Consider the following 15,884-nt stretch of genomic DNA (forward strand, 5'->3'; position numbering starts at 1 on the left):
ATAGAAACAAAAAATGACTGAGAAAAACAAAAAATTGGTAATAACAATTGAAGTGAAACTTTTTAATTAATAACATGTAGAATTCGTTTGAGCCATCTTAATCAAAGTTTTTTTTTAGAATTAACCTTTTTTTTATGTTCTTCCACAATCTTTTTTTAATAAAGCACAAAACTACTCTGAAAAATAGAAAAAACAAAGTCAAGCAATATATACATAAATATATATATTTATATACATAGAAAGAAGATAAATTATATATTTGATGCATTGCAAATCCATATTTTTGGAAGTTTATTTATCATAGATAACACACACACACATATAAATATATGCCTAGTAATTTTAGAAATTATACATAATTTACATAATAAATATATATATACAAAAATTTGTATGTAACCTTATAATTAGAAAAACGTATCAAAAAAGTCAGTTGCACATATTATTTGGAATTGATATAGGACTACAAAAAAATGTTGTGCTAATTTCCCTACTGATTTTCAGTTGAGTTGAGTTCCATATCATGTAGTTGTGCTCGTAGATCTTCTGGTAAACTAAGCTCATTCAATGCACTGGGATCCTCGCCATCAATCACAATCTCCTCTGGATCGGGTGCACGTGGTAGAAACTCTTCAGTTGGATAAAGTTCTTTAAAAATGCGATGAGCCTCAGAAATAGCAGCATCATAATCTATTTCATAAATTGGTCCACTAGTGCAATGTATAGAAAGTGGCAGTGCGTTGGCCTCCAAAGATTGAGGCGAATAAAGCGTAAAATGGGAACTAAAAACAATTTGGGAAATACTTTGAAAGATTTGAGATGTAAATGGTGCCAAGTCAGCAATGGGATCTTCGCTTTGAGCGGGTGTGGTTATGTTTAAGATATCTGAAAATGATTCGTTTAAATAAATATGCAAAATATAAAGCAAAATCCTCAGTTTCTTACATAATCACTCTGGACATGCACCAGAATAGTGTGAGAGTTGAATAACAATGGCTTCGCGAGCTCCTCCATCGGCCAGCAGACGCAACAGATTAACACCACCGCCTCCTTTATTTATTTCTTCATTTCCCAGTGGGCTACACGATATAAACAATCCTCGAGAGATGTTTGGACGCATTGGCGTCACTGGATTAATGGGTACTTGGCCAGGTGCCGAGACCAAATGTTTGGCATGCAGAGTCTTTCCCTCACAGCTAACCAAAAGTTCTTGGGATTGACTGTCCATGTTAACAGCGTCCACAGAGCGTTTAAGGCAATAGATTCCACCGAAAACCGCACAAAGACGACAGAAGCATTGCGGCAATTCACCACAACCGTACATGGGAAACAGAAAAGGTGTATTGCCATACCGACCCAGGCTACTTAGGAATCGTTGTGTACGTTGCATGCCCTTCTCGAATGTGGAATTTGGACCACACATGGCAATCGACTGCATTACACATGAGGCAATCTTCTCGGTTACACGTTGCGCTTGCAGATACTCGACAAACGAGCGTCCTCGAAACGCCAAAGAGTCTTCATTGCACTTGTCCTCGCCATAGTCATTGCAAGCCATTAGGAATTTCATTAGCAATCGTTTCTCCACCATTGTAAGGATTTTAGTATTGAAGACATCACTTCGTGAACAAGGCACAGATAAAATTTCTCCATTGTTATTCATGCAGACATGATCTACGGCACGAAACTCTGCATAACGACAAATATTTGATCGGATCAGCAATTGAACGAGTTCTCCTGCGGCATATAGAACACGGGGGCAGAGATCGAGATTAAAACGTCGTGACTTGGCCAGTATGGCTTCGCGCGTCCAAACTGCGGGCGCATCGGTATCCCCATCAACTGCAGCTACATTATGCCAAGTATAACTACCATTTCGCAAAGCAGAACTTTCGCTTACTTCCTTCTCCAACAGCGAACACAGGGCATCCAAACTAAAGTATCCCCAAGAGTCACCACCATAGTATTCATTTTTATGCAGCACAGTCTTTCCAATGCGACTTGCAGCAGCGGCTAACAGGATTCAGTGAAGCCTTTCAAAAGAATTAGAAATCAATCAATATTTAGGTACTAAGATTCATCGAGCTACTATTTGTCGTAACGCCCATGGTGTATGGATTAGTCAGATGATCTCACCTGTGCCCATCACCACCAAGTCGAATGCTTCCGGCAATTCATCCGTCATGTTTCTAAATTATTCCAATTGTTGTTAATTCTTTCCAAACGAAATTCGTAAATTCATTTGTGATACAGTGACACTACTTGTTTAGCGATGTGCAGTAGGTCTATCAAATATATCGAAATAACAGCTGTAAGTAATGAAATATATCGATAAATTTAGTGGCAACCTGTGGCATTGTTATGGACCTGCCAGATGAAAAACAGTATTCTCACCCTGGTGCCGCGTATATCGATAGGGGCTCACTCCGGCTAGCTATCGGAAAAGAAGGTCGTGAGTTCCTACAACCCATCCCCAATACACGCAACAATAAAATTTCAGGTAATTGACGAACAGCTGAACATCAATACCCCTTCGTCTGAAGGAATCCCAACACAGTACGAGGATCACTTCAGACGCCACTCCACTGGACAACACTTACGACACATAAACTACACGAATCACAACTATCTAACAAACTCACTAATTATTTATTCTTACCCCCTTACAGAAATGATGTCGTCGCCGTCACTCCATGTGAACCGGACCTCCTCTTCCGGATTATCGAGGTCGAACGGGCCCTGCCTTTCCTTCGTGGCATGTCGATGAGGTATGCCACCCCATATATATAGCAGTCGTCACCTATACCATATCATCATCACTACTCCTCAACTCCTCCTGGAGTCGTCATGCTCCTTTCTCCCCATTTCCCTCCCTTTAAGAAAACACTCAGCAATTCATTCTTTTGTTGTTCATTACTCTTAATTATTATTAACACACGAATTTATTAACAATGCTTGCCCTGGTGTATATTTGAGCAGGTATCTGCCACAGATTACATTACATTTACTTTTTCTTTTTTTTTGCAAAATCACGATGAATTTCCTTCCCGATTCCCACCTACCTATCAGAGCTCTTTTAGGGGGGCAAGATCGAAGAAAAATTATCCCGTTTATTGGTATCCTTTTTCAACTTTTTTCTTTTCTTTCTTCTTTCAGCTACCTAAAATAACAAAAATAATAAATAAGGAATTAATTATGTAGATAAATAAATAAGGAAATAAATAAATATATATATAAGGGAATAAATAAATAAGTAATTAAGCTAGTGAATTAAATAAATAAATAAATTAACAAAATTGACATAAAAAAAACGGAATAAAAGACTAATATCTGGTTTTAATTTTTTTTCCAGCCAGGTGGAGTTCGCCAACAAATTGGGGGTTTTTGGAGCGGTCCGCACCAAAAATTAACGGGGATGAGAGCCAAAATTTTTTTTTCCCAAGAATTTAGTCTGGGGGACGGGTACAAATAAAATTTTTTTACAACGTGGACAGGGGCTGCGGGTGCTCCTGCGCAGCTCAATTTAACCGGCCTATTTTGGGTCAATTATCGGAAATTTAAAAAAAAGTCCCTAACTACCATTGGAACACAAACACTTACCCAATTTTTACGGCCGGTCTCGCCTCGCTGCGCCTCAGGATTACATAAAATTTTTCACACAAAAAAAATACAAAAATTTTCTGTTTGGCTCCTTTGGCCAAACTTGAGCTCCTCGGCTCGATGGAAGGAGCTTTTTTTTAATTTTCTTCAAAGATACATTTACAATCGATTATACTTTCTTGTAAAATTATTTAAACTTCACTTCTTTCTCCTTGTTCTTTTTTTTTCTATCAACCACCGCACCTCACTGTCCACGTTAAACTGATTTTTAACCTTTTTAACCTTCTAGAATCAGACGACTCATCGCCTGATCTTACGGTTCCTTTCTTAGACCCGAGCCTGGGTCAACAGCCTTTTGACCGCTGGCCGACTTTCAAATTCAAAAAAAATCCCTTTATAATTCTAACCTACCCAACACTAGATCCCCCACTATTCCCCGACTTGCCCACTATTTTCTGCCCCTATTGTCACTATCGATAGGTCTCTACCGATAGCCTCAGGGCTGGCCATAACAGCATGCACACAAACTCAAATGCCATAAAACAAATAGTTTCATTTATTATGATGGTTTGTATTCGTCGAATAAAACATTAAATTAAAATTACAATCTTTGTAACAATGTTGCTGATTTTGAACTCGATAATTCATGACGATAAAATTCATGTTATCGATAAAATAAAGCTCTCAATTTGGACTCTCAATTTTGGCTCCCCCAACTTGTTGCTGCTATAGCAACGCAAAAAATTGTAAACAAAACCCGGAAGATAGTGAAAATGTAGAATGAGAAAAATAACGTATTGCAAGGATAACTCTCTGACTCCATAGTTGGAAAAAATGTCGTTCGAGAAGATACTCTACAAATATGATGATCCCCATGGAATTGGCGATGTTTACTTTATTTGGCAAAAAGGAGCAGGAGCCTTACTGGCTACCACTGGAACCGATGGATCCGTCGTATTGTATAATCGTCAGGGTCAAATGGTCCAGCGCCTTATACTTGCCAGGTATGCTAATTCCCAACTAATCCACTAAACAACGAAGATGGAGATACTGTGCGGGTTGTCCAATTGCGAGATGTTCCAACCGATATATACTTCGCCGAGATGGCCAGTGATGAACGGATTTCTAATAATAATGCCATTAGCATGATAATAGGAAAACGTACATTGTTCTTGTACTATTTGCCGAAACCGGAGAATCCCACCGAGCTTGGTTTTCAGAGTCGTTATGGTTCACTGCTGCAGCATACATAAGTGGTTCGGCGATGGTTACATATTGCTAGGCTTTTCCAATGGACATGTGGTGGCAATTTCCACGCATCCCAAGGATGTGGGCCAAGAACTGTGACAGGTCTTCACCTGTCACAAAGACACGTTGACCGGCTTAGCCTATTGCCCATCATTGGATATAGTGGTATCCTGTGGAGACGATAAGTATGTAGTGTAAATGATAAGATTATAGAACGTTTTTAAAATAATTAATTTCCAAAATCTCAGCATAAAAGTTCATTCGATTACAAATCTTCAAGAAACAGAACGTATAATTACGGTACCAGATCATGCAAATGTCCAAATGATTGACTGGTCACCAGATGGACAACTCCTCGCAGTGACCACAAGCGGAGGAACGGTCTATACTTATTAGAGGGCTGCATGAATGGAAGCAAAGTCAAAGTCAAATGAATCCATTCGAATTGAATTCAAATAAATGAGTGACAACTACACAATGAAATGAATGAGTGTGAGTTTGTACTTGTCATATCTCGCAAAATACGTAACTCTGTTCAATGAAAGGCAATGAATTGAGTGTCAAAGCATCGAAATTTACTATGGCACTCGAATCATTCGAATCATTCATATTGACTCATTTTTATTGGGATGTTTAAAAGCAACAAAAACTAATTATTTTATCAAAAATGTATGGAAAATAATGGCGAAATGGGGGCTATTAAAATTAAAATATGCTATACACCAAAAACTTAAGGACACAGTTTTGGATTTGACAATTTGGGACAAATTTTGTAAAATCTATTTTTTCTAATTTAGATTCCTAGTTGCCACGAACCGTGAAAACATAAATAAGGCTTTCTAACATATTATAAAAAAAAAAAATTATATTCTTTAATCCATCATATACACAATGGATCTACTTTTTTATATATTTCACTATTTGGAAAAAAAATTCTTCTCTATCTCTGTAGGGGGTTTGAACCCGATAACAACAGTATTGTAGTCTGAGTAGGTCCCCACTGAGCCACTAACCACTCTAGTTTTGTAGTACAGTAATCACATATAGTTAAAAAATATACAATACAAATAAATACTAAATACTAAAATCAGAATTGGAATTCGAATGCATTCGAATCATAGCAACTCATTGACTCACTTTCTAACTCATTCAATTCGTTTTGTTTCGTTTGAATGTTGTGCGACTGATTTTTACGTCGCACACTCATTTAGTTGAAGTCGATTTTCAAAGTCATTCAATTCATTTATTTGGTTTTGAATGTTGTTAACTCGAATTGATTTTTCTATCATTCATGCAGCTCTCTAATACTTATGTAACCAAGTTACCACATATGTTTGCTGTTTTCGCACCTCGAATTGTGATGCTCAGCAGTCTGGCCGAAGTCTCCATATACATATATTCGCCGGATAAGGCGAGATCTATACCATTTCACCTGCCTCTGGAAGGAGAACCCACCTTTCTAGCTGTCGGCCCATATAATCTTGCAGCTGGTATCGATAAACATGTTTGGTTCTACGATCTGGGTAAAAGTCTTGGCGAGGAGCCACGTCCCTTGAGTGAACGAGACATGCCCTCAAATATAAGCATCATGCACTTGAATGCCGATTATTGTGCAGCTTTATGTGCACCCCAATTGATCCTTCAGGCAATTGCAACAGATAATCCGAATTGCAAGGATAAGCTACTCGCCACTTTTCCAAGTGCCTTACCCACCATTTAAAACGATGCGGTGATAACTTGCTTTGCCCTTACCCAAGAGCTGCTTATCTTTGCCACTGATGTAGGTAGTCCAAAATTTTTTTCTTCTATCATTTAAAATATTCATGTATCATTTTTCTTTAGGATCATAAAAAACATCTTAAATTTAATTCTTATTGATTTTTTTTGTAGCCATTCGTGCCTATAGACAACTGTGGGATGCCGCCATGGTTAATGCTTTGGATGAGCTTCGCTATATGGAGGATCTAGCCATGCTTAGTGGCTGTTGCTGCATGCTTTTATCCCAATTTGAGCAGGCCAAGGATTACCTCCTAAAGGGAGTCTACACAAAAGCCGCCTTAGAGTTATGTCGTGATCTTTTGCAAAAGGGTCAAGCTTTGCTATTGGCTTATAAACATGAACCACAAGAAGTTCCTTTCATAGCAAGAGAATATGGCCAGCAATTGGAGTTCACGTAAGACAATCTGACTTGGTTTTTATTCATAATTATAACTGAACCTGATGTACCCTCTAGGGGAAACTATGCAGACGCTTTGTATAACTACGAAACGGGCTACAAAAAAGACTTAATCAACAATGATGAAGGGTTGAAGCCAACATTATTGCAAAAGAGCCCAGAGTACGAGGAGCATGTGCGTTTCTGCAAAATGGGTATTGCAAGGACATCTATACGAACAGGAGACTTTCGTCGAGGCGTAAGTTTGATTGTCGTTAAATTTATATCTCTGAATACTATTAAAAATATTCCCTCTAATACACACAGATACAATATATCGTGGAGCTGCAGGATACTTTACGATTGTGCTGAGCTCCTGGCAACTATTGGCCACACTGAAGCAGCCGGACTGTACGAACGTGGCGGTTACTTTGATGAGGCATGTGGCCATTATATTGCCTTAAAGATGTGGAATAAGGCAAACACGGTGCTCTCGAAAGTAAACAGTAGTAAATTACATGCAGCCTATGCCAAGGCCAAGGAATCGGATGGACATTTTGAAGAGGCCATTAGTAGCTATAAAATTGCTGGTGACTTAGATGCCTGTGTTAGAATATATCTGGAGCATTTATGCGATCCGCATGCAGCTTCTGAGATTGTACTAGAATCTCGTTCGGTGGATTCAGCCAAATTGTTGGCCAAGTTCTATCAGAAAATTGGTGACATTGAGCAAGCGTTGCAATTTCTCATAATTTGCGGATGCGTTGAAGAAGCCTTCGCCTTGGCTCAGCTTCACAACAAACTACGTCGTCATGGCGAGCTTCTGGAACGCTTGGAGAATGTGAAATCTGCTGATTATCTGGCCTTGGATCACTACTTTGAAAGTGAGAAATATACATTGCTGGCGGGAAAGTATTATTTCTTGGCCAGAGATTTCACAAAGGCATTGAGGTTCCTGCATTTAGCAATGAAGAGGAGCAGGCTTTGTCTTTGGCTATAGATTGTGTGGCCACCTCTAACAACGAGCAGTTGGCATCGCAATTAATTGAATTTCTGCTGGGGGAACTTGACCCAAGGATCCGCGTTATCTATTCCGTTTGTATATGGCACGCAAACACTATAAGGATGCTGCCAAGACGGCCGTAATTATTGCCAATCAAGAGCAATTAGCAGGCAACTATAAATCAGCCAGAGATCTACTCTACTCCATGTATCAAGAATTACGTCGTAATAATCTTTCGGTGACTGCTGAAATGCGTCATAATTTAATATTACTCCATCGCTATACATTGGTTCGCATCCATGTCAAGTTGGGCAATCATCTGCTAGCCGCTAAGCTGGTAGTCCAAGTGGCCACTTGCATTTCTCAGTTTCCCGAACGTAAGAATTCTCTATAAACCAAATTGCTATGATTTCCTCTAATTTTATTATTCTCTTAGATATCCCATTTCCATTCTAACGTCCACGGTTATTGAATGCCATCGAGCAGGTCTCAAGAAATCGGCCTTTGTCTTTGCCTCAATGCTAATGCGTCCAGATTATCGCAATCAACTGGATACACGATATGTAAAGAAAATCGAATCAATTGTCCGCAAGGCTCCAAAGGGTATCAAAAATCTCCGCGACGAGATCGATGACGAGACAATGGAGTGTCCCATTTGCGATGCTAATTTGGCCAACATGGAGGTTACTTGCTATAGCTGCAAAACCACTTTGCCCATCTGCATAGCCACAGGTCAACATATTATTAAGCAACAAATGACTTCATGTCCGCTTTGCGATTTTCTCTGCTTTCGTTCCGAGATGGAAAAGTAAGTTTAATCCATATATTTCCTTTAGGCATTTTTTTAACTTTTTCTCTTGCAGTATACTCTCGGAAAATGGCCAGTGTCCAATGTGTAGTGAGCAGGTGGAACCAGAGCAACTTCTCGATGTGGAGGATATACGTCCGTACATCTTAGCTGCATCCTAAGTTCAATGATTTATCTAGTTAAGGCACAGCAATTTCAACACCAAAAAAAAAAGTAATTTTAAGGTAGAACGCACTAACATGCACTAATTAGAAAAAAATATTCTGCTTATTAAAAGAATATAACATTTTTCTATGGAAATCGTCACAATTTACCTTACAATTATGCACCAAAATGCTTCATCAAAAAATAAAAGACTTTTAGGTAAAAAATATTGAGAAATCAAAAACAGGGTTTTAGCGAAGCTTCAGGTCAATAAATCTTACTAATTTATTTGTACTATTTTAAATCATAGGCAGCACAAGCTGGCGCCCAAGGGTATGAAAGCTTTGCCGTTCTTTTTTCGCTTCATGTAGTTTGCATTCCCAACTACTTTTAGCGTTGAAGATATGGTATGGCCATTACAACTGTGGATTCTTTAGCGAAGTCTGCTGATGATAGAACTTGGTGGTTCTTGAAATAGCTATACAGACGACCTGCTCACCTTTTGAGCTGCCTATGATTTAAAATCTTACAAATAAATTAGTAAGATTTATTGACCTGAAGCCCCGCTAAAACCCAGTTTTTGATTAACTTCAATAAGGTCGAAATCTAGACAAATATTGAGAAATGTTTTTATATTAAACAACAAACAAACAAGCATCTTTTTTCTTATTTTTACTACCAAATTAAAAATCAATTTTAGTTTTCAAGTTAAAAGAAACCGTTACTTTTGCAATAAGAAAGAAGTACCCAGCTGACAATTTTTTTAATCTAGTTCTCCTTGTTTGTGAATCTGTTTGTGAATCAACAAATATCATTTACACTTAAACAAAGCTCAAATGTCGGAATTGATTAGTAAATCAGATTTTATAAGGGCCATTGTGTCCAATTCGAACAACGATGCGGTGGCCTTTGAGATGAAGTTTGCCAAGCACCTGAAAGTGTCCCAACTCAAGGTATGCATATCCTTTTGCAATTCCCGCTGCCGCTGCAAATTTCACGACAGATGTTCTCATAGTTTTTATTTTTGTTTGTGACTCACAGAACAAATTGGAGAGTGGAATTATATGAAGGAAAGAATCGGCTGGCAACATTGGATAATGACGATGCGCAGCTTGGATTCTACATCAATTCCGATGGATTGCGCCTGCATGTGATCGATAGTTTCCTTACCTTAAGCTTTGATAATAACACAGTGGAGAAATTCGAACTTACTAATGATTAGTATGAGCTCTGCGCATACATTCTGTGCGTTATTACCTTAAACAGAATCGTCTGGGCAAATTCAATGAGGAGGAGATGCGCCAAATGGAGGAGAAACGCCGCGAGCATGCGTATGAATTGCAACGACGAGCCGAGCTTTGCGTGGTTAATGCACGCTGCGAGGTCTCAGTACCGGGAAATCCACGACGTCGTGGCACAATCAGATACAATGGCAGCCTGGATGGCAAAACTGGAATCTTTATTGGTGTTGAGTACGATGAACCATTGGGCAAGAATAATGAAAGGTAATGGACACGAATTCAGTTAACCATTTTGTATATTAACATCGCTTTCTTCTTCTAGTGTTAACGGCAAAGTATATTTCAAATGTGGTCCCAACTATGGAGGATTTGTCTCACCATTGTCAGTCGAAGTGGGTGATTTTCCTTCAGAAGATGTTAATCTTGATGATGAGCTTTAGATCTTTTTTGAGTTAATTCCCACATTGCATTTATTTGGCACAGCACAAAAGAAAAACTCGTTTTCCCTAAATGCGAATTACAAAATTTTATTATGTAGTTATGCCATTTTTAAAAGAAAAACTCGTTTTCCCTAAATGCGAATTACAAAATTTTATTATGTAGTTATGCCATTTTTATTTATTAATTAAAACATCTATGTATGTATATCAGATATTCTTACAACATGTTTTTTTGTTTCAACTTTCCATACTTTTTTGTGTGTGTTTATCGTATTTCTGATTTATAGATAATTTATAATGAATAATAATGGTGTTTTAAATAATGCTCCGTTTATTTTTTTTAAATTAACCTTTGGCGTTTAGTCTCTCTCTTCAATCTGTTGAAAACTCATTTATCAGTTTACAATCTAACGTGGAAAATCCATTTTTTATGTCACAAATAAGTGATACTCATTTATGCTAAAATAAATTAAACTTTGCGTGCAAAAGAATATATGTATTTTGATAGCAAATAAGAAATATATTTAAAAAAAAAAATCGCGCGCACTACTTACAATAGGTTTTTTTTTTACTGTCATTGGGTTTATTTGGGTATCGGTTTATTGATATATATATATATAGTACTTCTTATTGTGTGGTGTTGTTGTTGTTGTAATGAGCGATGTACCTGTATATGTATATATATGTATATATATAGAATTGTACCATGTCTGTGTACCCATCACACCACAGCTAGAACTAACTTGTTTATATTTGTTTGTTTTGTTTTATAAAGTTTCATTAGTTGTTCGTTTAACATTGAATATAAAATGGTGAAAACTCTCGATATTAGCAATAGCAATAAAAATTATAGCACACATATTCTCAAATCTGCATGATATAACTTCAAGTGTTTATTATCATTATATGTAGATATACAATATAGGTATTTAAAGACTGATTTTGTTTTTTTTTAACAACCACAAACCTGTTGAATCAGCTAGGATCAATGATCGTCTTTTAGTTCTCAAATTGAGATCAGTGTGTAATTTGTTTGTGTTTTTGTGGGAGATTTTCGAAATGGATTTTTCATGCAACAACTGATCCAAGATTTTCTTGGGTTTCTGTTTTTCTATTGATATATAATAACTATTCATGCATAGCGACGACTCCATCTATATGTATATATGTAGGTGTGGGAACAACTGATACAAAACACAGAGTTTTGTGTACAAATTACAAAACGATACATTTTGGTTTGGCATATTACTAGAATTGTTTGGTGTTTGTTTTTGGGTTTCTTTCTCTCTGATTTGTCTGACAATTGAGAGTTGATTCCAAATATATTGAAACTCCTATACTGAAGCTCACATTGTATCTGCCTCTTCTCCATCCAATCCGTGTATGCTTCTAAATGCGCATGTTTTCTTGTTACATATTATTATATTTATCATCATCCTTCAAAAATTGAATCAATGATAAGCTTGGGGTTTTTTTTTTTTGATTATCTTGTTTCATTTACAAAACAAGCTCAAAAAACAAAAGGAAACAACAGAAAAAAAAAAACAATTTCACTGGATAAATGCAGTTTATAGAGCATTGATTTGTTTCCGTTATAGATTTATTATTATTATTATAATTATTATTTCTTTTTATCGTTATTATTAAATGAATTTGAATTTTGTGTGTTTAAAGGGTTTATTTTTTTCTTGCATTCCTAAATCATCTCTGTCAATATACTGACTGAATGAACAAACCTGGGGTTCGATCTTTTAGGGCAGTATATATAGTAGGGATTATGTCTATGTTCCTATCAAAATATGTATAATGTATGTTTGTCTGTATGTATGTTTGTTTGTTTGTCTGTCTGTGCGTTTTGGTTGAAGAGTGTTGTGGGTGCCATTTTTGTTGTTGTTTGTGCATGCGTGAACATATTGGTAGATAGAGAAGTTCATCTGATTGATCGATCCGAGCGATCAATCTATTTATATATATATATATATATGTATATGTTCGTATGTATGTATGTTTTTTTTTTTTTTTTATTCCTTTATTGATAGGTATAGATAGTATAGATAGATATATACAGAGGAAAAAGAAAAAGATGCCATAAAGGGAGCTTGATCCTAGGGGACGTCCTCGTGGGAATTGCTTCCTAGGGTCGGTGGCTCTCTCTACGACGCTTCAGCTCTCATGCGTTCGGATTGTCGCAGATCCCGCATTACATATGCTGCAAAGCTGTTGACCGCTTCCCATGTTTGTGGGCTGCCAACCATTGAATCCACGAGGTTGTTCACCGTTAATCCAGCCCCTGCAGTGAGTTCTAGGTGCCTTCTTTGGGACTCATAGCGCCGACACCTGAAAAGAATATGTTGTGCGTCTTCTACGCTGTTATCGCTGCAGACTGTGCACATAGGCGATTCTTCGTGACCAAAGCGATGGAGATATTGCCTAAAGCATCCATGACCGCTTAGTATCTGGGTTAGGTAGAAATTTACTGACCCATGCTTTCTGCCTAACCACTTCTCTATATTTGGGATCAGCAGGTGGGTCCATCTGCCCTTCTGTGACGCATCCCATCTTCTCTGCCATGTTATTAGGCTTCTGCCTCTAGCCTGTGCGCGTGCCAGTTTCTTCGAGGGCTCATCACTAGGTGCTGCAGCTACGACTGTGTCTTCATCCGCCTGAATGTCAAGTGGCAGCATCCCAGCTAACACTAATACTGCGTCGTCCGATACCGTTCTAAACGCGCAGCAGACTCTGAGTGCACAAAGTCTGTGGGTTGACCGTATGCCCCTGCTGTAGCTTTCTACTAATAAAGCCGATTTCCAGATCCGAGCCGCATAAAGTACAATGGAGCAGCAGCTTTCTCGTCTCTTGTTTTGGGCCCCTCGTGTTTAAGAGGATCCTTGACAACGAACGCACGCATACCGATGCCTTCTCCTGAATGTTGGCTAGGTGTTCTCGAAAGGTTAGTCGAGTGTCTATCCACACGCCAAGATAGCGGATAGCTCTTTTGGACTGGACCGTAGTCCCCTCAACAGTAATTTGTGCTGTCTCAACAAGTTTCCTGCTTGAAATTAGAACGGCCTCTGTTTTTTGCGCCGCTAATTTGAGTCCCACAGAGCCCAGCCATTCTACTATCTTTGCGATGGCCATGTTTGCTGCAGCCTCTGCTTGCTTAATCTCTTTTTTAACAACGACTAGTGCAACATCATCTGCATAGCCAATTAGTTGACAGCTATCACAGAGTGTCAACCTCAGGACGCCATCATACATTATGTTCCATAGCAAAGGGCCCAGAACGGATCCTTGGGGAACCCCGCCAGATATGGAATGCAGCACGCTTCCAGCATCGGATGTATACTCCAACTGCCTCCTTCCGAAGTAGCTCCAGGTGATGGCATGAATGTGGGCCGGGACTCCAAAGTTTTGCAGTGCGTCAAGAATAGATCCCCAATCGGCAGTGTTAAAAGCGTTCTTTATGTCGAGGGTGACCAGCAGGCAATATTTTTTTGCACCTCCTTTCCATCTCTCACCTTTAATAGCTTCTGAGGCAATATCGACCACTCTTGAAATGGCATCAGTTGTGGACTTACTTTTTCTAAAGCCATATTGATTGGGTGACAAACCGCCGCCTAGCCTGATGGCTGACTCTAGCCTCGCACATATAATAGATTCCAGGACCTTGCCTATGGTGTCTATTAGGCAAATTGGCCTGTATCCTGATGGCTCATCTAGGCTTTTGCCTGGTTTTGGCAGCAGGACCAACTTTTGCAGCTTCCATATGTCCGGAAAGCAGCCCTCCCGGAGGCATTGGGAATACACTTGTGCAAATATATCTGGGTTCAGTATCATTGCCAGCTTTACGGCGCGATTTGGTATGCCGTCTGGCCCTGGAGCTTTACTAGGGTTGAGGCGTCCAGCCGCGGCCTTTATCTCCTCATTTGAGACTACATCGACAGCAAAATGTGTCTGCATCGGTCTTCTGCACGTTAGTGCATCGCTTCTAGCTGGAAACAGAGATTGTACTATATCTCGCAGCTGCTCCGGATTTGTTGGTGCAGTTTTTTATTTGCATACACACGCTTCACTACAATCTTATAGGCCTTGCCCCAGGGGTCCTTATCAGCTGAGTCACACAGCTCAAGGAAGCATTCCCGTTTGCTGGAATGTATGGCCCGTTTTAATGCCTTGCGAGTTCTTGCAAAAACTATATGAAGAGAGGGCCAATTGCCATCATTCCTTTTTCGCGCCCGTTGGTAGCACCGTCTTGCCCTAAAGCAAGCCCGCCGTGCTTCTGCAATGCTATCATTCCACCAGAATACCGATCTATGGTGGCCTCGGTAAGCTTTACGTTCCTGCATGCTTTTGCCACACGCCTCGTCTAACTTACGAGCCAATTGGTTTGCCATACTCTGGGCTGACTCCGTTGCCAACTCTATACCAGTTATAGCGGCAGTGAATTGGGGAACATTCAGGGTATCCGCTTTGTACGTTTTACATGCCACCGGATGCACATCTCGCTGACGGATTGATCCTCCGATCTCGAAAAGGATCGCCGATTTTCCAAGAGGAGCGCCGAAAAATGCTGCTGCTGACAAAAGTGAGGTCAATGACCGATCCTACACCCGCTCGGCTGAATGTATTTTGATTGCCACTGTTTAGCAGGGCAATATCTAGTAGGGCAAAAGCCTCCCATAAGGCACGGCCTCTAGCATTGTTCGAGACGCTGCCCCACTTTAAGGACCACGCGTTGAAATCACCAGCTATAATGAGTGGGCTGTGGCTTCTTGCGTCGGTAGCCAGCTCATCCAGCGCTGCGCAAAATTCTTGGTGATTGATGCTAGATGGCATGTAACAACTATACACCCAGAACCGGTCTATCTTAGCCCGTACAAAAAGTGCAAAAGCCCGGGTTTGAGACATTTGCAGCGGTCGCACGCTAGTTAGCAAAATCGCCGCTTTTCTTTGCGTACTACAGGTCGTGTTGTTGCCGCCATGGAGTCTGTATGGCTCGCTTACGATGACTACATCAATGTTTTGTTCCCTCGTCGTTTGCTTCAGCATATCATGCGCTGCTTCACAGTGGTTTAAGTTAATTTGCATGAACTTAACCATGATTAACATTTTTTGTAAGAGCGTTCTGGCCACAACGGGGCCCATAAGGACAACGCTGGCTCCCGGCAACATGACCCGCTTCTTTTATGCCATTTGCATTGCATAGGAAACATTTGGCTGCGTTTTTACAGCCTCTGGCTTTATG

The 15,884-nt window shown here is 39.4% G+C and overlaps 1 protein-coding gene, 1 long non-coding RNA gene and 2 pseudogenes across 2 annotated transcripts; 3 read left to right on the forward strand and 1 right to left on the reverse strand.

Moving 5' to 3' along the window:
• Window positions 1–313: 313 nt before the first annotated feature.
• Window positions 314–2,260, reverse strand: LOC6644922 (annotated as a pseudogene).
• Window positions 2,261–2,407: 147 nt separating this feature from the next.
• Window positions 2,408–3,186, forward strand: LOC124461937. Its single transcript, XR_006955326.1, has 3 exons — window positions 2,408–2,500; window positions 2,670–2,768; window positions 3,157–3,186. It is a non-coding gene; the product is annotated as an uncharacterized LOC124461937 (long non-coding RNA).
• A 1,248-nt stretch (window positions 3,187–4,434) lies between these two features.
• Window positions 4,435–9,033, forward strand: LOC124461934 (annotated as a pseudogene).
• A 744-nt stretch (window positions 9,034–9,777) lies between these two features.
• On the forward strand, window positions 9,778–10,722 carry LOC6637537 (tubulin-folding cofactor B-like). Its single transcript, XM_047013339.1, is given in 4 exon segments — window positions 9,778–9,911; window positions 9,974–10,186; window positions 10,189–10,463; window positions 10,522–10,722. Coding segments are annotated over 4 exon segments (723 nt in total). The 5' UTR covers window positions 9,778–9,794; the 3' UTR covers window positions 10,640–10,722.
• The last annotated feature ends 5,162 nt before the right edge of the window (window positions 10,723–15,884 follow it).

This window comes from Drosophila willistoni, unplaced genomic scaffold (genome assembly GCF_018902025.1).
Source record: "Drosophila willistoni isolate 14030-0811.24 unplaced genomic scaffold, UCI_dwil_1.1 Seg752, whole genome shotgun sequence".
Taxonomy (NCBI): Eukaryota; Metazoa; Arthropoda; class Insecta; order Diptera; family Drosophilidae; genus Drosophila; species Drosophila willistoni.